General features: G+C 45.5%; 2 protein-coding genes across 3 annotated transcripts in view; one reads left to right on the top strand and one right to left on the bottom strand.

The window, feature by feature from the left end:
- Window positions 1-4316, bottom strand: part of GEMIN5 (gem nuclear organelle associated protein 5) — a 51127-nt gene extending 46811 nt beyond the window's left edge. The window contains 1 exon segment of the mRNA XM_038772431.1: window positions 4100-4316. Within this exon segment, the coding sequence (XP_038628359.1) occupies window positions 4100-4253 (154 nt within the window). The 5' untranslated portion in view covers window positions 4254-4316.
- Window positions 4317-8090: 3774 nt separating this feature from the next.
- Window positions 8091-26685, top strand: MRPL22 (mitochondrial ribosomal protein L22). Of its 2 annotated transcripts, XM_038773061.1 has the most exons (7): window positions 8091-8127; window positions 8214-8268; window positions 17626-17761; window positions 21193-21258; window positions 22064-22141; window positions 25094-25163; window positions 26307-26685. In XM_038773061.1, exons 1-7 carry the CDS (start codon window positions 8106-8108, stop codon window positions 26516-26518), a joined length of 639 nt encoding a protein of 212 aa, XP_038628989.1. In that variant the 5' UTR covers window positions 8091-8105; the 3' UTR covers window positions 26519-26685. The 2 variants fall into 2 exon arrangements, with proteins under 2 accessions (XP_038628989.1, XP_038628990.1); XM_038773062.1 differs by lacking the exons at window positions 8091-8127; window positions 8214-8268 and having other exon boundaries at window positions 17674-17761; window positions 21197-21258.
- The last annotated feature ends 751 nt before the right edge of the window (window positions 26686-27436 follow it).

The raw sequence follows: 27436 nt of genomic DNA, 5'->3' as shown, positions 1-27436 counted from the left end.
TCCCCCTCTGGCGCTTAGAACAGGGCTTGGCACATAGTAAGCGCTTAATAAACGCTATCACTACTACTATCGTTCTTACTACTATCATATCATTTGCTTAACAAATACCATCATTATTATTATTATTACAGTAAGCGCTTGATAAACGCTATGATTACTACTATCATTCTTCTCTGGGCCTCAGTTCCCTCATCTGCAAAATGGGGATGGAGACTGGGAGCCCCCCGTGGGCCAACCTGATCACCTTGTCACCTCCCCGGCGCTTAGAACAGGGCTTTGCACACAGTAAGCGCTTAACAAATGCCATCATCATTATTATTATTACTACAGTAAGCGCTTAATAAACGCTATCACTACTACTATCATTCCTCTCTGGGCCTCAGTTCCCTCATTTGTAAAATGGGAATGGAGACTGTGAGCCCCAAGTGGGGCAACCTGATCCCCTTGTATCCTCCCCAGCGCTTAGAATAGTGCTTGGCACATAGTAAGCGCTTAACAAATGCCATTATTATTATTATTATAGTAAGCGCTTAACAAATGCCATCATCATTATTATTATTATTACAGTAAGCGCTTAATTAATAAACGCTATCACTACTACTATCATTCTTCTCTGGGCCTCAGTTCCCTCACCTGTAAAATGGGGATGGAGACTGGGAGCCCCCCGTGGGACAACCTGATCACCTGGAAACCTCCTGAGTGTTTAGAACGGTGCTTTGCACATAGTAAGCGCTTAACAAACGCTATCATTACTACTATCATTCCTCTCTGGGCCTCAGTTCCCTCATCTGTAAAATGGGGATGGAGACTGTGAGCCCCAAGTGGGGCAACCTGATCCCCTTGTATCCTCCCCAGTGCTTAGAACAGGGCTTGGCACATAGGAAGCGCTTAACAAATGCCATTATTATTATTATTATTGTAAGCGCCTAATAAACGCTATCACTACTACTATCATTCTTCTCTGGGCCTCAGTTCCCTCATCTGTAAAATGGGGATGAAGACTGTGAGCCCCCCGTGGGACAACCTGATCACCTTGTCACCGCCCTGGCGCTTAGAACGGTGCATTGCACATAGTAGGCGCTTAACAAATGCCATCATCATTATTATTATTACTACAGTAAGTGCTTAATAAACGCTATCACTACTACTATCATTCCTCTCTGGGCCTCAGTTCCCTCATCTGTAAAATGGGGATGGAGGCTGGGAGCCCCCCGTGGATCAACCTGATCACCTGGAAACCTCCTGAGCGTTTAGAACAGGGCTTTGCACATAGTAAGTGCTTAACAAATGCCATTATCATTATTATTATTACAGTAAGCGCTTAATAAACGCTATCACTACTACTATCATTCTTACTACCGTCATATCATATCATACTACTATCATATCATTTGCTTAACAAATGCCATCATTATTATTATTATTATAGTAAGCGCTATACTTACTATAATCATAGATAGCTATGATTACTACTATCATTCTTCTCTGGGCCTCAGTTCCCTCATCTGCAAAATGGGGCTGGAGACTGGGAGCCCCCCGTGGGACAACCTGATCACCTGGAAACCTCCTGAGCGTTTAGAACGGCGCTTTGCACACAGTAAGCGCTTAACAAATGCCATCATCATTACTATTATTACAGTAAGCGCTTAATAAACGCTATCACTACTACTATCATTCCTCTCTGGGCCTCAGTTCCCTCATCTGTAAAATGGGGATGGAGGCTGGGAGCCCCCCCGTGGGGCAACCGGATCCCCTTGTATCCTCCCCAGCGCTTAGAACAGGGCTTGCCACATAGCAAGCACTTAACAAATGCCATTATTATTATTATTATAGTAAGCGCTTAACAAATGTCATTATTATTATTATAGTAAGCAATTAATAAACGCTATCACTACTACTATCATTCCTCTCTGGGCCTCAGTTCCCTCATCTGTAAAATGGGGATGGAGGCTGGGAGCCCCCCGTGGGACAACCTGATCCCCTTGTATCCTCCCCAGCGCTTAGAACAGGGCTTGGCACATAGTAAGCGCTTAACAAATGCCATTATTATTATTATTATAGTAAGCGCTTAACAAATGTCATTATTATTATTATTATTATAGTAAGCAATTAATAAACGCTATCACTACTACTATCATTCCTCTCTGGGCCTCAGTTCCCTCATCTGTAAAATGGGGATGGAGACTGGGAGCCCCCCGTGGGGCAACCGGATCCCCTTGTATCCTCCCCAGCGCTTAGAACAGGGCTTGCCACATAGCAAGCGCTTAACAAATGCCATTATTATTATTATTATAGTAAGCGCTTAATAAACGCTATAACTGCTACTATCATTCTTCTCTGGGCCTCAGTTCCCTCACCTGTAAAATGGGGATGGAGACTGGGAGCCCCCCGTGGGCCAACCGGATCACCTGGAAACCTCCTGAGCGTTTAGAACGGTGCTTTGCACACAGTAAGCGCTTAACAAATGCCATCATCATTACTATTATTACAGTAAGCGCTTAATAAATGCTATCACTACTACTATCATTCTTACTACCATCATATCATATCATACAACTATCATATCATTTGCTTAACAAATGCCCTCATTATTATTATTATTATTATAGTAAGCGCTTAATAAATGCTATCACTACTACTATCACTCTTCTCTGGGCCTCAGTTCCCTCATCTGTAAAATGGGGCTGGAGACTGGGAGCCCCCCGTGGGCCAACCGGATCACCTGGAAACCTCCTGAGCGTTTAGAACGGTGCTTTGCACACAGTAACCGCTTAACAAATGCCATCATCATTACTATTGTTACAGTAAGCGCTTAATAAACGCTATCACTACTACTATCATTCCTCTCTGGGCCTCAGTTCCCTCATCTGTAAAATGGGGATGGAGGCTGGGAGCCCCCCCGTGGGGCAACCGGATCCCCTTGTATCCTCCCCAGCGCTTAGAACAGGGCTTGCCACATAGCAAGCGCTTAACAAATGCCATTATTATTATTATTATAGTAAGCGCTTAACAAATGTCATTATTATTATTATAGTAAGCAATTAATAAACGCTATCACTACTACTATCATTCCTCTCTGGGCCTCAGTTCCCTCATCTGTAAAATGGGGATGGAGACTGTGAGGCCCCCGTGGGACAACCTGATCACCTTGTAACCGCCTCAGCGCTTAGAACAGGGCTTGGCACATAGCAAGCGCTTGACAAATGCCATTATCATTATTATTATAGTAAGCGCTTAACAAATGTCATTATTATTATTATAGTAAGCAATTAATAAACGCTATCACTACTACTATCATTCCTCTCTGGGCCTCAGTTCCCTCATCTGTAAAATGGGGATGAAGACTGGGAGCCCCCAGTGGGGCAACCTGATCACCTTGTATCCCCCTCCGGCGCTTAGAACAGGGCTTGGCACATAGCAAGCGCTTAACAAATGCCATTATTATTATTATTATTATTATTATAGTAAGCGCTTAACAAATGTCATTATTATTATTATTATTATTATAGTAAGCAATTAATAAACGCTATCACTACTACTATCATTCCTCTCTGGGCCTCAGTTCCCTCATCTGTAAAATGGGGATGGAGACTGTGAGGCCCCCGTGGGACAACCTGATCACCTTGTAACCGCCTCAGCGCTTAGAACAGTGCTTGGCACATAGCAAGCGCTTGACAAATGCCATTATCATTATTATTATAGTAAGCGCTTAACAAATGTCATTATTATTATTATTATTATAGTAAGCAATTAATAAACGCTATCACTACTACTATCACTCCTCTCTGGGCCTCAGTTCCCTCGTCTGTAAAATGGGGATGGAGACTGGGAGCCCCAAGGGGGGCAACCTGATCCCCTTGTATCCCCTTCCTAGCGCTTAGAACAGGGCTTGGCACATAGTAAGCGCTTAATAAATGCTATCATTATTAGTATTAACAAATGCCATGATTATTATTGTTATTATTAAATGCTATGACCGAGCCTGTCTCTCTAGATGTTGCCAACTTGGACTTCCCAAGCGCTTAGCACAGTGCTCTCTGCACATAGTGAGCGCTCAATCAATACGATTGATTGATTGATGGATGGATGGATTGATTACCGCGGAAGGAGTGTCCGTTGTTCCCGGGCCCGACCCCGAGGAGGAAGACGGAGGTCCTGGCGGCGAAGCCGAACAGCCCCCCGGGCCCGGCCTCGCTGGACCGGCCGCAGTACCAGTTCGGGGACGGCGGCAGCAGCCGCGGCCTCCCGTCCATCCCGGAGGGCGGCCTGGAGGAGGAGGAGGACCGGGAGGAGGAGGAGGAGGAGGACGCACGCGGTCCTGCCCCGTTGCCAAGCGCCGGCCGCGGCGTCGTCAAGGCCCGCCGTCCAGCCGCCCGCCGTCGTAAAAGCCGCCGCTACCAACAGGGAGGAGGAGGACACACGCGGTCCTGCCCCGTTGCCAAGCACCGGCCGCGGCGTCGTCAAGGCCAGCCGTCCAGCCGCCCGCCGTCGTAAAAGCCGCCGCTACCAACAGGGAGGAGGACGCACGCGGTCCTGCCCCGTTGCCAAGCGCCGGCCGCGGCGTCGTCAAGGCCCGCCGTCGTAAAAGCCGCCGCTACCAACAGGGAGGACACACGCGGTCCTGCCCCGTTGCCAAGCGCCGGCCGCGGCGTCGTCAAGGCCCGCCGTCCAGCCGCCCGCCGTCGTAAAAGCCGCCGCTACCAACAGGGAGGAGGAGGAGGACACACGCGGTCCTGCCCCGTTGCCAAGCGCCGCCCGCGGCGTCGTCAAGGCCAGCCGTCCAGCCGCCCGCCGTCGTAAAAGCCGCCGCTACCAACAGGGAGGAGGACGCACGCGGTCCTGCCCCGTTGCCAAGCGCCGGCAGCGGCGTCGTCAAGGCCCGCCGTCGTAAAAGCCGCCGATACCAACAGGGAGGACACACGCGGTCCTGCCCCGTTGCCAAGCGCCGGCCGCGGCGTCGTCAAGGCCCGCCGTCGTAAAAGCCGCCGCTACCAATAGGGAGGAGGAGGACGCACGCGGTCCTGCCCCGTTGCCAAGCGCCGGCCGCGGCGTCGTCAAGGCCCGCCGTCCAGCCGCCCGCCCGCCGTCGTAAAAGCCGCCGCTACCAACAGGGAGGAGGAGGAAGACACACGCGGTCCTGCCCCGTTGCCAAGCGCCGGCCGCGGCGTCGTCAAGGCCCGCCGTCCAGCCGCCCGCCGTCGTAAAAGCCGCCGCTACCAACAGGGAGGAGGAGGAGGAGGACACACGCGGTCCTGCCCACGTCATCCCCCGAGCCTGGAATGCCCTCCCTCTGCCCCTCCGCCAAGCTAGCTCTCTTCCTCCCTTCAAGGCCCTGCTGAGAGCTCACCTCCTCCAGGAGGCCTTCCCAGACTGAGCCCCTTCCCTCCTCTCCCCCTCGTCCCCCTCTCCATCCCCCCATCTTACCTCCTTCCCTTCCCCACAGCACCTGTGTATGTGTATATATGGTTGTACATATTTATTACTCTATTTGTTTATTTATTTTACTTGTACATTTCTATCCTATTTATTTTCTTTTGTTGGTATGTTTGGTTCTGTTCTCTGTCTCCCCCTTTTAGACTGTGAGCCCACTGTTGGGTAGGGACTGTCTCTATGTGTTGCCAATTTGTACTTCCCAAGCGCTTAGTACAGTGCTCTACACATAGTAAGCGCTCAATAAATACGATTGATTGATTGATTGCCAAGCGCCCGGCGTCGCCAAGGCCCGCCGTCCAGCCGCCCGCCCGCCGTCGTAAAAGCCGCCGCTACCAACAGGGAGGAGGACACACGCTGTCCTGCCCCGTTGCCAAGCGCCGGCCGCGGCGTCGTCAAGGGCCGCCGTCCAGCCGTCCGCCCGCCGTCGTAAAAGCCGCCGCTACCAACAGGGAGGAGGAGGAGGACACACGCGGTCCTGCCCCGTTGCCAAGCGCCGGCCGCGGCGTCGTCAAGGCCCGCCGTCGTAAAAGCCGCCGCTACGGCGACCGCGAGGAGCCTCGCCTCCTACAACGCGTTCGCTCCCCCGGCCCGCCCTCATTCATTCATTCCCGCAATCCTACAGAGCACTGGACTAATCAATCAATCAATCCTATTTATTGAGCGCTTACCATGTGCAGAGCACTGGACTAAGCGCTTGGGAAGTCCAAGTTGGCAACATCTAGAGACGGTCCCTACCCAACAGTGGGCTCACAGTCTAAAAGGGGGAGACAGAGAACAAAACCAAACATACCAACAAAATAAAATAAATAGAATAGATATGTACAAGTAAAATAAATAAATGAGTAATAAATATGTACAAACATATATACATATATACAGGTGCTGTGGGGAAGGGAAGGAGGTAAGATGGGGGGAGGGAGAGGGGGACGAGGGGGGAGAGGAAGGAAGGGGCTCAGTCTGGGAAGGCCTCTTGGAGGAGGTGAGCTCTCAGCAGGGCCTTGAAGGGGGGAAGACAGCTAGCTTGGCGGATGGGCAGAGGGAGGGCTAAGCGCTTGGGACGTTCATTCATTCATTCAGTCGTATTGATTGAGCGCTTACCGTGGACTAAGCGCTTGGGGCGTTCATTCATTCATTCATTCAATCGTGTTGATTAAGCACTTACCGTGGACTAAGCGCTTGGGACGTTCATTCATTCATTCATTCATTCAATCGTATTGATTGAGCGCTTTCTGTGTGCAGAGCATTGGACTAAGCACTTGGGACGTTCATTCACTCATTCAATCGTATTGATTGAGCGCTGCCTGTGTGCAGAGCACTGGACTAGGCGCTTGGGAAGTTCATTCATTCATTGAATTGTATTGATTGAGCGCTTACTGTGGGCAGAGCAATGGACTAAGCGCTTGGGAAGTTCATTCATTCATTCAATCGTAGTGATTGAGCGGTTACTGTGGGCAGAGTACTGGACTCAGAGCTTGGGATGTTTATTCATTCATTCAATCGTATTGATTGAGCGCTTACTGTGGGCAGAGCACTGGACTCAGCGCTTGGGACGTTCATTCATTCATTCAATCGTATTGATTGGGCGCTTACTGTGGGCAGAGCACTGGTCTAAGCGCTTGGGACATTCATTCATTTATTCAATCGTATTGATTGAGTGCTGCCTGTGGGTGGAAGACGATGGAAAGAGCATGGGCTTTGGAGTCCGAGGTCATGGGTTCAAATCCCGGTTCCGCCAATTGTCAGCTGTGTGACTTTGGGCAAGTCACTTAACTTCTCTGTGCCTCAGTTCCCTCATCTGTAAAATGGGGATTAAGACTGTGAGCCCTGCGTGGGACAACCTGATCACCTTGTAACCTCCCCAGTGCGTAGAACAGTGCTTTGCACATAGTAAGCGCTTAATAAATGCCATTATTATTATTACTTTAGGCGGGCGCATGCGCCCCGCGGGGCCCCGTCCGTGGCACGCGAGTCTGGCGGAGGACTCCGTGACGTCATCAGACGTTAGATAGCCCGGGTGACGTAAGGAGGATTGACACGTGGGGAGACTTTAGACCGGCGCATGCGCGCCGCGGGGCTCCGTCCCTGACACGCGACAGTCTGGCGGAGGGCTCCGTGACGTCATCAGACATTAGATAGCCCTGGAGACGTAAGGAGGATTAACACGTGGGGAGACTTTAGAGCGGCGCATGCGCTTCGCGGTGTCCCGTCCGTGACACGTGAGGCTGTACTTCCCAAGCGCTTAGTACAGTGCTCTGCACACAGTAAGCGCTCAATAAATACGATTGATTGATTGATTGATTGGCGGCGGGCTCCGTGACGTCATCAGACATTGGGTAGCCCGGGAGACGTAAGAAGGATGTACACGTGGGCAGAGTTCAGACCGGCGCATGCGCGCCGCGGGGCCCCGTCCGTGACACGCTATGCTGGCGGCGGGCTCCGTGACGTCATCGAACGTTGGGTAGCCCGGGAGACGTAAGGATTGACACGTGGGGAGACTTTGGGCCGGCGCATGCGCGCCGCGGGGCCCCGTCCGTGACACGCGAGTCTGGCGGCGGGCTCCGTGACGTCAGACGTTGGGTAGCCCGGGAGACGTAAGGGCGGTTGACACGTGGGGAGACTTTAGACCGGCGCATGCGCGCGGCGGGGCCCCCCCATCCCTGAGCCGAGGGAAGATGGCGTCCTGGGCGGGCCTGGGTGAGGGGGCCGGGCCGGGTCGGGCGGAGGGCCGGCGGCGGCGGGGAGGAGCGGGAGGACCTAATGGGGGCGTGTTGGTGTTGCAGGTCTCTGGTGGCTGCGGGGCCTGAGGAGGAGCGGGAGCCGGGCGGCGGCGGAGGGGTGAGTGTCTCGGGACGGGCCGGCGGAAGCCCAGCGCCTCCAACCTCCTCGCGCCGCCCTGCCGTCGGCGCATGCGCGCACGCCGCTCTCTGTCATTCATTCATTCAGGGAAGCAGCGTGACTCAGTGAAATGAGCCTGGGCTTTGTAGTCCGAGGTCATGGGTTCTCCAACTGCGCATGCGCTCACGCAGCTCGCTCATTCATTCATTCTGAGAAGCAGCGTGACTCAGCGGAAAGAGCCCGGGCTTTGGAGTCCGAGGTCATGGGTTCTCCATCGGCGCATGCGCTCACGCAGCTCTCGCATTCATTCATTCATACATTCTGAGAAGCAGCGTGGCTCAGTGGAAAGAGCCCGGGCTTTGGAGTCCGAGGTCATGGGTTCTCCGTCGGCGCATGCGCTCACGCAGCTCTCTCAGTCATTCATTCATTCATTCAGAGAAGCAGCGTGACTCAGCGGAAAGAGCCCGGGCTTTGGAGTCCGAGGTCATGGGTTCTCCATCGGCGCATGCGCTCACGCAGCTCTCTCAGTCATTCATTCATTCATTCAGAGAAGCAGCGTGACTCAGCGGAAAGAGCGCGGGCTTTGGAGTCCGAGGTCATGGGTTCTCCGTCGGCGCATGCGCTCACGCAGCTCTCGCATTCATTCATTCATTCATTCATTCATTCTGAGAAGCAGCGTGACTCAGCGGAAAGAGCCCGGGCTTTGGAGTCCGAGGTCATGGGTTCTCCAACAGCGCATGCGCTCACGCCGCTCATTCATTCATTCATTCATTCATTCAGAGAAGCAGCGCGACTCAGTGGAAAGAGCCCGGGCTTTGGAGTCCGAGGTCATGGGTTCAAATCCCACCCCGCCAATTGTCAATCAATCAATCAATCATATTTATTGAGCACTTACTGTGTGCAGAGCACTGTACTAAGCGCTTGGGAAGTCCAAGTTGGCAACATCTAGAGACGGTCCCTACCTAACAGCGGGCTCACAGTCTAGAGTCAATCAATCAATCAATCAATCGTATTTATTGAGCGCTTACTCTGTGCAGAGCACTGTACTAAGCGCTTGGGAAGTACAAGCTGGCAACATATAGAGACGGTCCCTACCCAGCAGTGGGCTCACAGTCTAGAAGGGGGAGGCAGAGAACAAAACCAAACATATTAACAAAATAAAATAGACTAGATATGTACAAGTAAAATAGAGTAAGAAATCAAGCAATCAATCATATTTATTGAGTGCTTACTGTGTGCAGAGCACTGTACTAAGCGCTTGGGAAGTACAAGTTGGCAACATAGAGAGACGGTCCCTACCCAACAGGGGGCTCACAGTCTAAAAGGGGGAGACGGAGAACAAAACCAAACTAACAAAATAAAATAAATAGAATAGATATGTACAAGTAAAATAGAGTAATAACTATGTACAAACATATATACATCTATACAGGTGCTGTGGGGAAGGGAAGGAGGTAAGATGGGGGGGTTGGAGAGGGGGACGAGGGGGAGAGGCTCAGTGGAAAGAGCCCGGGCTTTGGAGTCCGAGGTCGTGGGTTCTAATCCCGGCCCCGCCCCATGTCTGCTGTGTGACTGTGGGCAAGTCACTTCACTTCTCTGGGCCTCAGAAACCTCATCTGGAAAATGGGGATTAAAACTGTGGGCCCCACGTGGGACAACCTGATCACCTTGTATCCCCCCCGCCCCCAGCGCTTAGAGCAGTGCCTTTTTCATAGTAAGCGCTTAACAAGTGCCATTATTATTATTATTATTATTCACTTCTCTGAGCCCCAGTTCCCTCATCTGTAAAATGGGGATGAAGACTATGAGCCCCACGTGGGACAACCTGATTACCTTGTAGCAACCCCAGTGCTTAGATCAGTGCTTGGCACGTAAGTGCTTAACAAATACCATCATTATTAGTCCCCTCTAGACTGTAAGCTTGTTATGGGCAGGGGCCCTGTCTGCTGATTCTGTTGTATTCATTCAGTCCACTCAATTGTGTTTTTTTAAGCACTTACTGTGTGCGGAGCACTGTACTAAGCCCTTGGGAAAGGACAATACAACAATAAACAGTGGCAATCCTCGCCCACAACGAGCTCACGGTCTGGGGTGGTGGTGGTGGGGGTAGACAGACAACAATACAAATAAATAAAATTACGACAAGAGTACAAATAAATAAAATTACAGATCTATACATAAGTGTTGTGGGGCTGGAATTGGGGAGGAGAGCAAAGGGAGCAAGTCAGGCTGAGGCAGAAGAGAGTTGTACTCTCCCGAGTGCGTAGTGCGGGGTTGTGCACATGGTAAACTCTCAATAAATACAATTGATTATGAGCCTGTTGTGGGCAGGGAGTCTCTCTTTATTGCCGTATTTTACTTTCCTAACTCTTAGGACGGTGCTTTGTATCCAGTAAGTGCTCAATAAATGTGATTGAATGAATAAATATGATTAATTATGTGCCTGTTGTGGGCAGGGATTGTCTCTATTGCTGTATTGCACTTTCAATCGTGTTTATTGGGCACTTACTATGTGCAAAGCACTGTACTAAGTGCTTGGGAGAGTGCAACAGACCCATTCCTTACCCACAACGAGCTACTACTTCCTGAAGAAATGCATATTAACCCATGTTACTGTACTTGCTAGAATTTCAGTTGACAAGCCAGCTAAAAATGAGGTTTTGCTGTTCTGAGTATCTCATTTATTAAATTATGTGATTTTTCTTATTTGCCAAGATTCTGTTAAACTTATTTTCTCAAAACACGATTGTTAAATATTAATTTTATGCCTTTAAAATGAGATTAATTACCAGAAGCTAGAGAAGAAAGTGGCTTCCGTTCTTCAAGGGATCACTGTCTCAAGGCAAATGTTTTTTTGGTACAGCACAGTGCCGTTCAAAGAGTTTAATAATATTTTATTTGTTAAGCACTTACTATGTGCAAAGTACTGTTCTAAGCGCTGGGGTAGATACAAGGTAATTTGGTTGTCCCACCTGGGGCTCACAGTCTTAATCCCCATTTTACAGATGAGGTAACCGAGGCACAGAGAATAATAATAATGATGGTGTTTGTTAAGCGCTGACTATGTGCCAATTACATTATCAAATTATGTGATTTTTCTTATTTGCCAAGATTCTGTTAAACTTATTTTCCCATAACGCGATTGTTAAATATTAATTTTATGCCTTTAAAATGAGATTAATTACCCGAAGCTAGAGAAGAAAGTGGCTTCCGTTCTTCAAGGGATCACCGTCTCAAGGCAAATGTTTTTTGGTACAGCACAGTGCCGTTCAAAGAGTTTAATAATACGTTATTTGTTAAGCACTTACTATGTGCAAAGCACTGTTCTAAGCGCTGGGGTAGATACAAGGTAATCCGGTTGTCCCATGTGGGGCTCACAATCTTAATCCCCATTTTACAGATGAGGTAACTGAGGAACAGAGAATAATAATAATGATGGTGTTTGTTAAGCGCTGACTATGTGCCAATTACATTATCAAATTATGTGATTTTTCTTATTTGCCAAGATTCTGTTAAACTTATTTCCCAAAACGTGATTGTGAAATATTAATTTTATGCCTTTAAAATGAGATTAATTACCAGAAGCTAGAGAAGAAAGTGGCTTCCGTTCTTCATGGGATCACCGTCTCAAGGCAAATGTTTTTTGGTACAGCACAGTGCCGTTCAAAGAGTTTAATATGTTATTTGTTAAGCACTTACTATGTGCAAAGCACTGTTCTAAGCGCTGGGGTAGATACAAGGTAATTCGGTTGTCCCACGTGGGGCTCACAGTCTTAATCCCCATTTTACAGATGAGGTAATCAATCAATCAATCAATCGTATTTATTGAGCGCTTACTACGTGCAGAGGTAACTGAGGAACAGAGAATAATAATAATGATGGTGTTTGTTAAGCACTTACTATGTGCCAATTACTGTTCTAAGTGTTGGACAGAGAAGTTAAGTGACTTTCCCAAGGTCACACAGCAGACAAGTGGCGGAGCTGGGATTAAAACCCACGACCTTCTGATTCCCCAGCCCATGCTCTATCCACTCCACCTTGCTGCTTCTCTATATGTTGCCATCTTGTACTTCCCAAGCGCTTAGTACAGTGCTCCGCCCACAGTAAGCGCTCAATAAATACGATTGAATGAATGAATGAATGCTTCTGTACTAAACCCTGGGGTCGGTACAAGCAGATCGGGTTGGACACAGTCCCTGTCCCACGTGGGGCTCGCGGTCTTAATCCCCATTTTATAGATGAGGGAATTGAGGCCCAGAGAAGTGCAGGGACTTGTACAAGGTCACCCAGCAGACAAACGGAGGATCTTTTAGACTGTGAGCCCACTGTTGGGTAGGGACTGTCTCTATGTGTTGCCAATTTGTACTTCCCAAGCGCTTAGTACAGTGCTCTGCACATAGTAAGCGCTTAATAAATACAATTGATGATGATGATCCAGGATTAGAACCCAGGCCCGTACCCTACTCATTAGGCCATGCTGCTTTTAATGGCACCCCGATGAAACAATCGCACCATCAGCACCTATATGGCTTCTACCTGAAGAACAACTCTGACCGCCTCTATACGTTGCCGACTTGTACTTCCCAAGCGCTTAGTACAGTGCTGTGCACACAGTAAGCGCTCAATAAATACGATCAAATGAATGAATGAACTATGTGGCAATTGCCCAAGCTCCCCAATAACAGGAACGGTCAATCAGTTCAGAAGAACCAGGCAGAGGCTCAAGATTTAGGAGGCCAGAAATAGCATTTCTGGACATTTTTTTACTGTTCATAATCTGTTGCAGAGATCAAATTATGATATGGAACAGTGCTTTGCACATAGTAAGCGCTTAATAAATACTATTATTTATTTAATAAGTACTTATGTTATTATTATTATTACTTATAAATACTTTATTATTTAATAAATACTTATTGAGAAGCAGCGTGGCTCAGTGGAGAAGAGCCCGGGCTTTGGAGTCAAAGGTCATGGGTTCAGACCCTGGCTCTGCCAATTGTCAGCTGTGTGACTTCGGGCAAGTCACTTAACTTCTCTGGGCCTCAGTTACCTCATCTGTAAAATGGGGATTGAGACTGTGAGCCCCGCGTGGGACAACCTGATCACCTTGTAACCTCCCCAGCGCTTAGAACAGTGCTTTGCACATAGTAAACGCCTAATAAATGCCATCATTATTATTATTATTATTATTATTATATGCCTTGTCTGCTTATGTCCCCTACGTTGCTGTTTGGACAGTCTAAATTCAAGGAGTACACCTTGAATATGTGAATATATTCTCCCCCGCCAAGATTGTAGGCTTGTGTGGGCAGGGAATTGTCACTCGTATTGTTGTGTTGTGCTTTCCCAAGCACTTAGTACAGTGCTTTGCAAGCAGTAAGGGCTCAATAAATACGACTGAATGAGTGAATGAATGAATATTCTGTATTAAGCATTTTGTAGAATCGCATGTTATGGTTCCAACTGCAAGCTTGAGGTTTTTTCCTTTATCAGTGTTTAAAAAGAGTTGATACTTTCCACCCTTTTTTCTGAAGCATGCTTGCCCTTGACTTTGAAAACGTACGATTCTTTGGATTTAGGAGTATACGATTGGCACTTCTGTCCATCCACTTATGCCTTTAAAATGAGATTAATTACCCGAAACTAGAGAAGAAAGTGGCTTCCGTTCTTCAAGCACTGTCTCAAGGCAAATGTTTTTTGGTACAGCACAGTGCCGTTCAAAGAGTTTAATAATGTTATTTTTTAAGCACTTACTATGCGCAAAGCACTGTTTTAAGCGCTGGGGCAGATACAAGGTAATTCGGTTGTTCCACGAATTACACAATTCTGTGACACCAGAGAAAAACTGTTCTTTTATTCTGCCCCAAGTACAGATATAGGTGTAGTAAGGACTCGGTGCTATCAGAAGTAAATTAGAGGCAAATAGTTTCAACTTTGTGGGAGATAGTGGTAACAGGCTCAAGATTGAGCTTGAAGCCATTATTAGTGCCTCATGCGACTTGGGAAGATTTTAAGTTCAAATAAAACGAACACTGAGTAGAAATCCCTTATTAGTTTCAGTGTCTCACATAGTGACTTCAGAGAGTTTCAGTTTAGAGAGTTTTAGTTTTATTAAATTATAGTTAATAACACAGACTGTTTTGAGTCCTAGCACTCATTAATTTAAGATAATGAACAGAATTTTAAAAGTATTTTTAAAAGTAATTAAAAGTAATTTTAAAAGTATTTAAAAGTATTTTTAAAATTTGTCCTCTTCATATTTTAATGGTACAGGAACTGTGTCAGACCAAAGGCAGTCAGGAGATTAAAATGCGTTAGTTTCCATTTGTGATCTTGGGCAAATAATTCGACCTCTCCGAGGCTGAGTTTCCCCTTTTGTAAAATAAGGGTGAAAATTCCATGCCTACATTCAACACACCAGGAAATACATTTGAGTAAGAAGCTCTTTAGTGAAACTAAAATAAATATATATTTGAAACTATATAGTGAAAAAAAAATATATATATATATATTCAAGGCACAGTGGTTAATAATATATACATTTATTTTATATATTCAGAGAATATGTGTATATATATATATATATATTCAAGGCACAGTGATTAATAAAGTATACATTTATTTTATATATCCACCTAGACCTAGAAATAAATGTATCTTTAAATTATATATGTAACATGTAATATATAATAGTTATATGTAGAAATGTAATCAATCGTATTTATTGAGCGCTTACTGTGTGCAGAGCACTGTACTAAGCGCTCGGGAAGTACCAGTTGGCAACATATAGAGACAGTCCCTACCCAACAGTGGGCTCGTGTATAAGTGTGTGTGGATATGTAAAATAAGTGTATATTTTAATCACTGTGCCTTGAATTCTTTTATGGTTCATAATGACGCATATTATCAAATTATGATATACATAGGTTATCAACAGGAAGAAAATTCAAAGGGGAATTACTAATAATAGTAAATGATATCAAAATGACTCTTGAGAGCTTGTTTTTGGGTGCCGCCAGGTATTGCCCTAGCTACTCCTTTGATATTTTTTTATTTTGATTTTTCCCTTATTGGGGTGTCATCAGTCGTATTTATTGAGCGCTTACTGTGTGCAGAGCACTGTACTAAGCGCTCGGGAAGTACAAGTTGGCAACATATAGAGACAGTCCCTACCCAACAGTGGGCTCGTGTATAAGTGTGTGTGGATATGTAAAATAAACGTATATTTTAATCACTGTGCCTTGAATTCTTTTACGGTTCATAATGACGCATATTATCAAATTATGATATACATAGGTTATCAACAGGAAGAAAATTCAAAGGGGAATTACTAATAATAGTAAATGATATCAAAATGACTCTTGAGAGCTTGTTTTTGGGTGCTGCCAGGTATTGCCCTAGCTACTCCTTTGCTTTTTTTTATTTGGATTTTTCCCTTATTGGGGTGTCATCAATCGTATTTATTGAGCGCTTACTGTGTGCAGAGCACTGTACTCAGCGCTCGGGAAGTACAAGTTGGCAACATATAGAGACAGTCCCTACCCAACAGTGGGCTCGTGTATAAGTGTGTGTGGATATGTAAAATAAACGTATATTTTAATCACTGTGCCTTGAATTCTTTTACGGTTCATAATGACGCATATTATCAAATTATGATATACATAGGTTATCAACAGGAAGAAAATTCAAAGGGGAATTACTAATAATAGTAAATGATATCAAAATGACTCTTGAGAGCTTGTTTTTGGGTGCTGCCAGGTATTGCCCTAGCTACTCCTTTGATATTTTTTTATTTGGATTTTTCCCTTATTGGGGTGTCATCAGTCGTATTTATTGAGCGCTTACTGTGTGCAGAGCACTGTACTCAGCGCTCGGGAAGTACAAGTTGGCAACATGTAGAGACAGTCCCTACCCAACAGTGGGCTCGTGTATAAGTGTGTGTGGATATGTAAAATAAATGTATATTTTAATCACTGTGCCTTGAATTCTTTTACGGTTCATAATGTGATGCATTATGACTGTGAGCCCACTGTTGGGTAGGGACTGTCTCTGTATGTTGCCAATTTGTACTTCCCAAGCGCTTAGTACAGTGCTCTGCACATAGTAAGCGCTCAATAAATACGATTAATGCTGCTGCTGCTGCTGATGAAATTATGATCTATATAGATTATCAACAGGAAGAAAAATCAAAGGGGAATTACTAGTAATAGTAAATGATATCAAAATGACTCTTGAGAGCTTGTTTTTGGGTGCTGCCAAGTATCGCCCTAGCTACTCCTTTAATATTTTTTTTTATTTTGATTTTTCCCTAATTGGGGTGTCATCAGTCGTATTTATTGAGCGCTTACTGTGTGCAGAGCACCGCACTCAGCGCTTGGGAAGTACAAGTTGCCAATATTATTGTTCAAGGCAAATTATTGTGTAGGTTCAGCTTCGTGAGTACACCATTCTTTGTGTGCCCACGTGCGTGGCAGCAATCGAAGTGTACAAAGCCCTGCCTTAGGTCCAGTGGAAAATTTTCTGCTCTGGGTTCTCTATTTAGCGGGCTAATGGAGGTGAAGACTGCCCACGTACTCTGCAATGTGTTGCCCTCCATCCCTGCCCATCTTTTTAGCTCAATGCCCTTTTTTCCCCCGCGAGAACCTGACTAGCAGGGCCGAGTGCGAGTAGCGCTGTGAAAGCCACCAGCTCTCCGATCACTTCGTCCACAAAGGGTCACAATCCTCTTGTTCCCGGTGGCAGTCTCCATCATCATCATCATCCTCATCGTCACAACATAAGTTCGATCACGCAAGTTGACCTGGGCTCCGTGGACTCGTTCATTCTGTCCTATTTATTGAGCACTTACCGGGTGCAGAGCACTGTACTAAGCACTTGATATAACATAAGCCCGTTCTCCGTTGGCTTCTTGCCGTTTCTGTTGCCGGCTCCTGAACTGAGGAGCCCACACTGATCATGTGAAGCAGCGTGGCTCGGCGGAAAGAGCCCGGGCTTTGGAGTCAGAGGTCATGGGTTCAAATCCCGGCTCTGCCACTTGTCAGCTGTGTGACTCTGGGCCAGTCACTTCACTTCTCTGGGCCTCAGTTATCCCATCTGGAAAATAGGGATTAAGACTGTGAGCCCCACGTGGGACAACCTTGTAACCTCCCCAGCGCTTAGAACAGTGCTTTGCACATAGTAAGCGCTTAATAAATACCATTATTATTATTATTATTATTGGCAAACTGAATGGTGTGTAAATGAACTGTTGCAGTAATGTTGAATTCTCTCGAGGTCTTAAAATGAAACTAAATTCATCGCCACCAAAGAACTGTGATTGCAATAGCAGAGGTATTAAGAGTTTCTGTTGCTTTGCAGGTTATTCCCCTCTCCCGTGTTATCACCGCTGTCGCATGTCCATACAAGTGCTTCTCTTGATGCCTCCTGCAGATGGGAGAAGAAAAACAACATAATTTATCCTCCTCAGCTGCCTGATGAGCCTCGGAGACCAGCGGTAAGCGTGGGGACCAAATTTGTTTTTAATTTTGTCACCGGTGGATTATTGTGAGATATTTGCAACTATTTTAGAAGCAGGGTAGCCTAGTGGAAAGAGCATGGGCCCGAGAGCCAGAAGACCTGGGTTCTAATCCCGGCTCTGCGACTTCCATGCTTTGTGACTTGGACAAGTCAGTTAAATGACTTACAAATTCTGCGTTTGTAAAATGGGGATTCAATTCTGGTTCTCCTTCCCCCTTAGACTGTGAGCCCCTGCGTGGGACAGGGACAGTGACCAACCTGACTCTCTTGTATCAGTGCTTAGTAAAATGCTTGGCACATAGTAAGCGCTTAATAAGCACCACTATTGTCATTATTATTATTTTTATTATTACTGTTGTCTCAATAGGGATTTGCCCATCTGGCAATTTCCCTGAGACAATTCATAGTTAGTTTTTTCGTTTCGGTTAGTAAACTCTTTTCTTGTTTCATTTCCACATGTGTATTTGGAATAAACTGCTTGTTTGAAGTAATTTGGTGCTCCTTTGCAGCTGCCCTGAAAGACTTAACACACCTTCTCAAGTAGCCAATGATTTTGTGGGGTGTTAATTTCTAGCCTAATATGTCATAATACGTCCAACACCACCCAACCTTGGTTTTTCTGATGCAGTTCCCCCCTGGTTCTCCCTTTTACCTCTCTGGCTGACCCTTCTTAGTCTCTTTCACCTGCTGCTCCTCTGTCTCCCTTCCCCTGTGCCCCTCAAGGCTGGATTCTGGGTCAACTTCTCTCTTCATAATTTACTCACTTGTGAGTTGATCTGCTCCTATGGCTTCAAATTCCACCTCTATCGTAATGTGTCCTAAATCTACCTGGCTAGTCCCCACCTGTCACCCTCCGCAGTCATGCCTTTCCTATTGCCTCCAGGATATCTCTTTATGGATGGCTTCCTGACACCTTAAGCGCAATATGTCCAAAATGGAACTCATTTTCCCTCCCAAATAGTGCCCTCTTAGCCGGCACTTTTGATCGTTGGCTTTGAGGCACTCATTCGGCGCTCTCCGTACCACTCTTCTCCCCCTTCATCCCTGCCGTCACTCTTCATTCCTCTCAAACTAACCTAATCCCTGTGTCTCATTCTGGTCTCTCCTACCTCCAGCCTTTTGCTCACCCCCTCGCCTTCTTAGAACTTCCTCCCCTTTCGCATTATACAGACCACAGCTCTGTTTGTTTCTTTATGGTATATTTTAAGGGCTTACTTTGTGCCAGGCACCGTTCTAAGTGTTGGCGTAGGTACAAGCTAGTCAGGAAGGACACAGAACCTACCCTACATACAGCTCATAGTCTTAAACCCCATTTTATAGATGAGGTAATTGAGGCCCAGAGAAGTGAAGTGAATTGCCCAAGGTCTTTCAGCAGACAAGTGGCAGAACTGGGATTAGAACCTAGGTCCTTCCGACTCCAGGGCCTCTTCCTTTAATGCTTCCTATTTCTATTTTCAAAGCTCTTCTGAAATCACCTTTCTTTGGGAGACCTTCCTTGATTAATTTCTAATCTCTCCGGTTTATGACCCCCACTGCTGCTTGCTCAGCATTTCTGTATCACCTGTGTACTTAATAATTCGCAACCTTGGGTTGCACTTTACCCACATATGTTACATTTCCTGTTACTTAAGTACCTATATATATATATATATACACACACACACACACACACACACACACATATATATATATATATAGGTACCTAAGTTACATATGTTACATTTCCTGTTACTTAAGTACCTATATATATATATATATATATGTATATACATATGTGTGTGTGTGTGTGTTCTGTATATAGATACACACATATACATATATTCCACTACCTTCTACCTATCTGCAGTTTATTTCAACGTCTGTCTTCCCCTGCTAGAGTATAAATAATAATAATAATAATAATGGCATTTGTTAAGCGCTTACTATGTGCAAAGCACTGTTCTAAGTGCTGGGGGGGTACAATGTGATCAAGTTGTCCCACGTGGGGCTCGCAGTCTTAATCCCCATTTTTACAGACGAGGGAACAGGCTCAGAGAAGTTAAGTGACTTGCCCAAGGTCACACAGCAGACTTGTGGTGGAGCCGGGATACGAACCCATGACCTCGGACTCCAAAGCCCGTGCTCTTTCCACTGAGCCACGCTGCTTCTCTATAAACTCCTTGTGAAGGGATTGTGACAACTAACTCTCCTCTTGGCAGCACTAGGTTTCTCTGACACGTTCCTCTCCTGGTTCACCTAATTCTCTGGTCACTCAGTATCATCCTCTGACTCTTCCTCTGCCTCCTACCCGTGCTCAATTTTGGGTCCCTTTCTAATCACGGGCTACACCTACTCCCTTGAGCTCATCCACTCTCATGGCTTCCCAACTACTGTGTGGGACTGAGTCCCAAATCCATTTCACCAGCTCCATCCTCCACCATGCCAAATCTAATGTACTTCCCGCCTTGACCTCTTAGTAACCTTTGATGGACCACCGCCTTATAACAGTAATAATTGCAGTATTTTTTAAATGCTTACTCTGTGCCAAGTACTGTACTAGACTGTGAGCCCGTTGTTGGGTAGGGACCGTCTCTGTTGCCAGTTTGTACTTCCCAAGCGCTTAGTACAGTGCTCTGCACACAGTAAGCGCTCAATAAATACGATTGAATGAATGAAAGTGCAGGAGTAGATATGAGGCAATCAGACACTAAGTCCTTGTGCCGGCTAGAGCTCACAGTGTAAAGGAGAGAAAGAATAGGCATTTAATCCCCATTTTGCAGATGAGGAAACTGAGGCACAGAGCTGTTAAGTGATTTGCCCACGGTCACAGAGCGGATAAGTAGCGGAACCAGAACCCAGGTCTCCTGACTTACAGCTCTGTCTGTGGTCTCTGTATCAGGAACATGGCAGTTGCTTGGCTCTTGACTAAGCATCGCAGAGTTGTTCGTTGCATGTTCTCTTCATTTCTGGACCGTTGGTCCTTCCCTGTCTCACTTTGTGTTCCATAAAATCAGTTAATATCAATCAGCCAATTGTATTTATTGAGCACTTAAGTACTTATTTAAGCACCTGCCGCGTGCGGAACACTGTTAGTGTTTAGGAGAGTAGAGTAGAACTGAAGACCAGAAACTGCTCCCTAAAATATAGTCACTTTAAGTAGTCATCTTTAAAAACAATGTACTAGGGGCTAAAATATTAGAGAAAAGCTTTTAAAGAATAGAATTTTCTATATAGTCTCATTACTGAAAAATATATTTCTTCATAGTTTGTGCTCAGCAAAAATGACCTGCCTTAAGGGGTCCACTTTTTAAATTTGGTGGAGAGGGAGAAGTGACCTTGGAAATGTTGAGATATTTGTAGCATTTGCTGTTGTTTCTAGCAGTTAGGAAACCTGACACTCTCAGGTAATCTTTTTGTTTTTTTTCCAAGGAAGTATACCACTCCCGAAGACAAATAAAATACAGCAATGAAAAGATGTGGTACGTGGCGAAACTGGTAAGAGAAAATAATGGGTGTTAGTGCAAAATTCTTGAGGAAGAAAAGAGTTTTAATTCCTGAGCTTTGAAAAATCACGCATTAAATTTTGATTTAATTAAACAGCCCTCCCACAGAAGTATGTTTCCCCTTAGGTTTTGTAACTGTGAAAAGTGAAAAAATGAGTGAAGGTCTAATCGGGCCCAACCAGTATTCAAAAGACTATTTTTCTGAACCAAAGTGATTATTCAGTAGACTGGTTTTTGTATTTTGAGTTTAATTTCTTCTGAGGAACATGGTCTCAGTTTGTTCAGGAAGACTGAGTAAAGTTTAGACAAACTATATATCTGTAAGAAGGGAGTCTGGGTGGATACTTGAGAATCTCAAGGACAACTTTTGTATATTCTGTTTCTAAGTGAAGTTAGGCCGATCTGTATCATAGAAGTGATACTGCCTGATCTATTCCATGTCGTAAATCAGGGAAGGGAAGCAAATGCATACTGCTTCCTTGAAATGAAAGGAAAACTTGATTTTTATGGCTTGTCTTTGTAACACAAACAGATTTTGTTTTAAAATGGAAGGGACTGACAAAAGTAAATATTAGTGTTGGTAAGGTTTAAAACTGAGGTTTATAAGAAAGCTTTATTTTGACCTAAACATGTTGAGATGCTTCTTCCCAGGCTAAGTATGGTTTGGTTTTATCTGATACTTTTCAGTGGCGGTCATCTCTAAATCAGGACCTTTCGTTTTTCATCTGGCATGGACTAAATGACTTTGTACCTTTGCTTTTTTCCCCATCCATTCTCTTGCCCCTGGATAATTCAAGGTTCGAGGAATGTCAATTGACCAGGCCCTGGCTCAGTTAGAATTCAATGACAAAAAAGGAGCAAAAATAGTCAGAGAGGTAAGTTGTGGAATTATTTCTGTCATTCATTCCCCAGAGGTTTTGTGATTTCCAGTCTGATGGAGCCTTAAGTGGCCCCAGGTCTGGTTTTTTGGCCAGATGGCCCAACGGCGGGGGGTCAGCCTTGGGCAAGAGTGAGATGAGTGTCCCTTCTCCTCAGTTTGGCCCGCTCTCAAATGTCTGCCGGAGGGCCCAGGCCAGGAGTTAGCTCAGCTAGTGAAAGTGAGGTGGCAGGGGTACCCTGAGCTTCCCCATATGAGAGCTCATATGGGGAAGTGTTAAATGGGATACGCAAGCTAAAAGTAAGAAATAGTATTTATTGAGCTTCCCCATATGAGTAGCTGTTTCCCGGAGACAGCTTTGCAGAGCATCACTGTGTGTGTTAGGTGGTTCTGAGACCAGGTTTGGAGGACGGGTTGGACAAATGGACCTCCCCAGGACCTGTGCTGGCTGAACAGATCTGGGTGGCACAAAGCCTCCCTGTTCTTCAGAGCTTTATTGCTCCTACTGGCGTCACCCCTCCTGCAAACCACTCTGTCCTAGGCAGACGCTCTTCCTGGAAGATGGTAGAGTGGGAAAGGTGGGCAACCGAGGCTAAAACCCTAGCTGAGTTGGAGCAGTCTGCTTGCCCTGCTTTACCTCCAGGGCAGCCCTGTAGAGACCTCTTCCGTTAAGCCCGGGGCTACCGATGGGGTCAGAGGAGGTCTTCCGTCACCGTTGTCCGGCCGCAGATCGCTCTAGTCAAATTCCACCCCGCTGCCTCAGGCTAGTTCTGCCTCCCTCCAGATTTAGGTTGGAGCAGCCCCTAAGGACAGCATCATCATCATCAATCGTATTTATTGAGCGCTTACTATGTGCAGAGCGCTTGGGAAGTACAAATTGGCAACATATAGAGACAGTCCCTACCCAACAGTGGGCTCACAGTCTAAAAGGGGGAGACAGAGAACAAAACCAAACATACTAACAAAATAAATAGAATAGATATGTACAAGTAAAATAGAGTAATAAATATGTACAAACATATATACATATATTCAGGTGCTGTGGGGAAGGGAAGGAGGTAAGATGGGGGGATGGAGAGGGGGACGAGGGGGAGAGGAAGGAAGGGGCTCAGTCTGGGAAGGCCTCCTGGAGGAGGTGAGCTCTCAGGGCCTTCAGCAGGGCACCACGTGGGCCTGGCAGGAGTCCTTCTCTGGGGGCTAGGATGCTCCCGCTGTCCCGGCCCTCACCAAACAGTTGCAGTTTTAGGATGCCGTGTATCATGTGGTTGAAATGTACTCAAAAATAATTAGAATTCCATATTGCAGGGTCTTTTGGCAGTTTTTATGTTGGAGCCATAAACTTTATTTTCAGCATGCCTGTATATGATAAATGTTTTGTGGGTACAGGTATTATACATTCCACAAGGGAGAGCTAGAGTTTTGCATGAAAATACATTTTCCTTTCATTCATTCATTCAATCATATTTGTTGAGCGCTTACTGTGTGCAGAGCACCGTACTAAGCGCTTGGGAAGTACAAGTCAACAACATATAGAGATGGTCCCTACCCAGCAACGGGCTCACAGTCTAGAAGGGGGAGACAGACGACAAAACATGTAGAGAGGTGGCAAAATCGTCAGAACAAATAGAATTAAAATTAAAGCTAATTAAATGTTAAGAGTACATATATTGACTTTCAGTTGCAGTCAACTAATTATATTGAATCAAGAAGTAAACGTGTTTCATGTGAAAAAAATATTCGATTTTAAAGGTAATTTAATTGCACCAAAACTTTAAAGGGAGTGGATAAAGGCTTCATGTTAAACAAAATTTGAAGAGACAGGACTTGCTGTTTGACCCCCTTTTAAATAGATATCACACCCACACACGTGCAAAAATAACTTGAATACATACTTTAAATATACTTTTTTGCTACTTCACTAGTCACTAGGAATTAAGGTTTCTATAAAAATGTCTGATTTTAATGAATCGCATAAGACTTTAAAAGAATTCGCAGTAATTAAAAGAAGGAGAGGTGGACAATTCTCATGCAAACATCATTAGCAGAGGGGTATAGGTCCATTGCATTTCTTATGTCTTGAGCTGTGCTTCTTAAAAGAGGTGCGGCAACAGTCCATGTTACTAAGTGACCTGATAAATTACTATTTGGGGACGTGAATTCCATGTTTGATCCCTATGTTTAAATAGTTTAGCTTGAGAATTAGTTTGAGTACTGCATTATAGTAGCCGCAGTGCCTCACAACTAATAGTTATTCATTCATTCAACTGTAATTATTGAGCGCTTACTATGTGCAAAGCACTGTACTAAGTGCTTGGGAGAGCAGAATACAACAACAAACAGACCCATTCCCTGCCCGCAATGAGCTTACAGTTGTTGTTCAACAAGTTCACGAACAAGATTTTTCTTTTCTTTTAAATTTGTGTTCTGGGATCAGTTCCTATGATTCTGAATGTCTGTGAAATTCTTATTCATTAGTTACCCTTTCAGGAGAAATTTTAAAATATGATTTGGTGGGCCCTACATTCATTACTCAGAGGATGGTTCTAGCCACATTGGAACCGTAGTTTAGAGAGGATGTCAGATTCATTTTATTGCTTTTTAGTTCCCAAGCTTTGAACTTAAACTTCTGACCAAGCTTAAGGTTGGAGATTTAATGTTCACTCCCCAGTTATAGCCTAGTAATCTTCAGCTATTTCTTACTTTTTAGCTTGCATATTCCATTTAACACTTATATAGACTATGTTCCATGGATATGCAGATCTTGGTAATGAAAAGCTCTTTTATCTCCATCTTCGGGCCTCTGATCACTTCATAGTCTCTTCCTAAAATTAACTGTTGAAAAGTTGAAAAAATGATTAGTGGTTTTATTACAACGATAACCACAAGAAGTTGAAAATTACATTCTGTTTTAGCTCAGGGCTGGATATACTAACTCTTTTCTTCGTTAAAGGTTCTTTTAGAAGCTCAAGACTTGGCAGTGAGAAAACACAACGTAGAATTCAAATCCAATTTGTACATAGGTAAGGGTTTTGAATTTTTAGCCCCGATAAATGTCTTCCGTTAGTGATTTAGAGTGATCCAAACCGTTTTTGTAAGAAGGTCCCTTGACATATGACGATTCAGGCCTGGGTGTTGCCAATAATAAAGTTAATTGCTAATTATAGCAGAATGCCACTGTTATCCAGTTGCAAACATCAGTGCTTGTAGTACATGATTCTTACCTGTGCTGATTGGGATTAAGGTCATATAGGTTATAAAGTCCTCAGCCAACAATTACTCTAATAATTGATAATGTAACGGCATTTTAAAATGACCCTTTACTACTCGAAAGATGTAATTTAAAGCACAACTCTCATGTTTTAAAAATGATTTGTTCCTTGCATGGCCAGAATCAATCGATGGTATTTATTGAGCTCTTGCTCTAGGCAGAGCACCGCACTAGGCACTTGGAAGAGTATAATGCAATAAAGTTGATTAAACATGATCAACTAGATAACAATGAACAGACACATTCCCACAATGAGCTTATAATGTAGAGGTGGAGACGGACGTTAATATAAATCAATAAATTACAGTATGTACAAAAGTGCTGTGGGGCTGGGAGGGGGGATGCACAAAGGGAGCGAGTCAGAATGATGCAGAAGGGAATGGGAGAAGAGGAAAGGGGGTCTTTGTCAGGGAAGGCCTCTTGGAAGAGATGTGCACTCAATAAGGCTTTGAAGAGGTGGGGAGAGTAATTATCCGTCGGATTTGAGGAGGGAGGGCATTCCAGGCCAGAGGGAGGATGTGGGCGAGGGGTCGGCGGTGAGATAGACAAGCTTGAGATACAGTGAGAAGGTTAACGTTAGAGGAGCAAAGTGTGCGGGCCAAGTTGTAGGAGAGTAGCTAGGTGAGGTAGGTGGGGGCAAGGTGATGAGAGCTTTAAAGAAGTGACTTGCCCAGTGTCACACAGCAGACAAGTGGCAGAGCCGGGATTAGAACCCAGGTCCTTCTAACTCCCAGGCCCATCCTCTATCCACTAGGCCACGTTCCTTCCCTGCAAAAAAACTGAGAAAAGCACACACGCCCCAAATGCCAGAGCTAACCCCGTGAATGGTTGGCCATCAAGTGGAAAGCGGCAAATTTCTCGGTGACTTGAATGTTTTTCCTTCTTGCTTTTCTAGCCGAGTCTACTTCTGGAAAAGGCCAGTACCTGAAACGCATCCGCTACCATGGGAGAGGTGGCTTTGGTATCATGAAGAAGGTATACTGCCATTACTTTGTGAAGCTGGTGGAGGGACCCCCCCCTCCTCCTGAGAAGCCCAAGTCTGACTTTGACCACGCTAAGGGTTACATCCAGGAGCTCCGCAACCGGACCATCATTCATTCTCTCTGATGAATTTTAAGCCCCCAACGGACATCTTTTTTCAACCATCTCTTGAAATTATGACCATAAACAAAGACAGAGGCTTTTTGTGGTTTGTCATTGCCTCGTGGAAGTGCTCTGCCCTAGCTCTGTCCTAGAGGGAAGCTACTTGTTATAGATTAATATTTGCAAAGGTGTGCTAGCTCCCAAGCTTTCAAACTTATTTGTTCGTATAATGATGGCATTTATAATGATGGCATTTATTAAGTGCTTACTGTGTGCAAAGCACTGTTGTAAGCGCTGGGGGGGTTACAGGGTGATCAGGTTGTCCCACGGGGGGGCTCACAGTCTTAATCCCCATTTACAGATGAGGTAACTGGGGCACGGAGAAGTTAAGTGACTGGCCCAAAGTCACACAGCGGACAAGTGGGGGAGCCGGGATTGGAACCCATGACCTCTGACTCCAAAGCCCCTTTCCACTGAGCCATACTGCTTCAGTTTTCGTATTTGCCTACTAGATGGGAAAATTGGCTTTAAAACCACTCACAGAAGGGATAGCATTCTGCAAGTTCTTTTGGTTGTATCTTAAGGACCTTCCTACTGAAAAGCCTGTCGGTATTTTATTTTTTGACCGCTGATCCGCAGGTGGCAGTTTTTAGGCTATGCAGGACTTTCTCGGCCATCATGAGGGGATCGATTAAAAAAAATACTTGGGAAGGAGGTGGGTCCGAGAATACTCTCTGCCCTATGGCAGCTGCACTCAAAAGCACTAAAAAGTTTGTCCAACAACTCAGGGCTGCCCAGACTTACTGGTAGGGTGGGGAGGGAGGTGGTTAGCCAGTGATGGAAGGGTTTGGGCTGATGGCAGACAACAGGGGCTGGGGGAGATGCCGGATTCCACTATCAACACGGCAGGTTGTGAGGATGGGTACAGCTGAACACAAATAA

Source organism: Tachyglossus aculeatus, chromosome X1 (genome assembly GCF_015852505.1).
Source record: "Tachyglossus aculeatus isolate mTacAcu1 chromosome X1, mTacAcu1.pri, whole genome shotgun sequence".
In the NCBI taxonomy this organism is placed as follows: Eukaryota; Metazoa; Chordata; class Mammalia; order Monotremata; family Tachyglossidae; genus Tachyglossus; species Tachyglossus aculeatus.
Note: the sequence above shows the minus strand (reverse complement) of the source record. Positions and strands in the feature narration are given on the sequence as shown.

Bases quoted from the DNA above. Each gene is read 5' to 3' on its own strand.
- MRPL22 (XM_038773061.1), top strand. From the start codon at position 8,106: ATGGCGTCCTGGGCGGGCCTGG. The intron at 8,269-17,625 runs GTGAGTGTCTCG...GTTGCTTTGCAG, and splicing joins AGCCGGGCGGCGGCGGAGGG to GTTATTCCCCTCTCCCGTGT. The intron at 25,164-26,306 runs GTAAGGGTTTTG...TTGCTTTTCTAG, and splicing joins CAAATCCAATTTGTACATAG to CCGAGTCTACTTCTGGAAAA.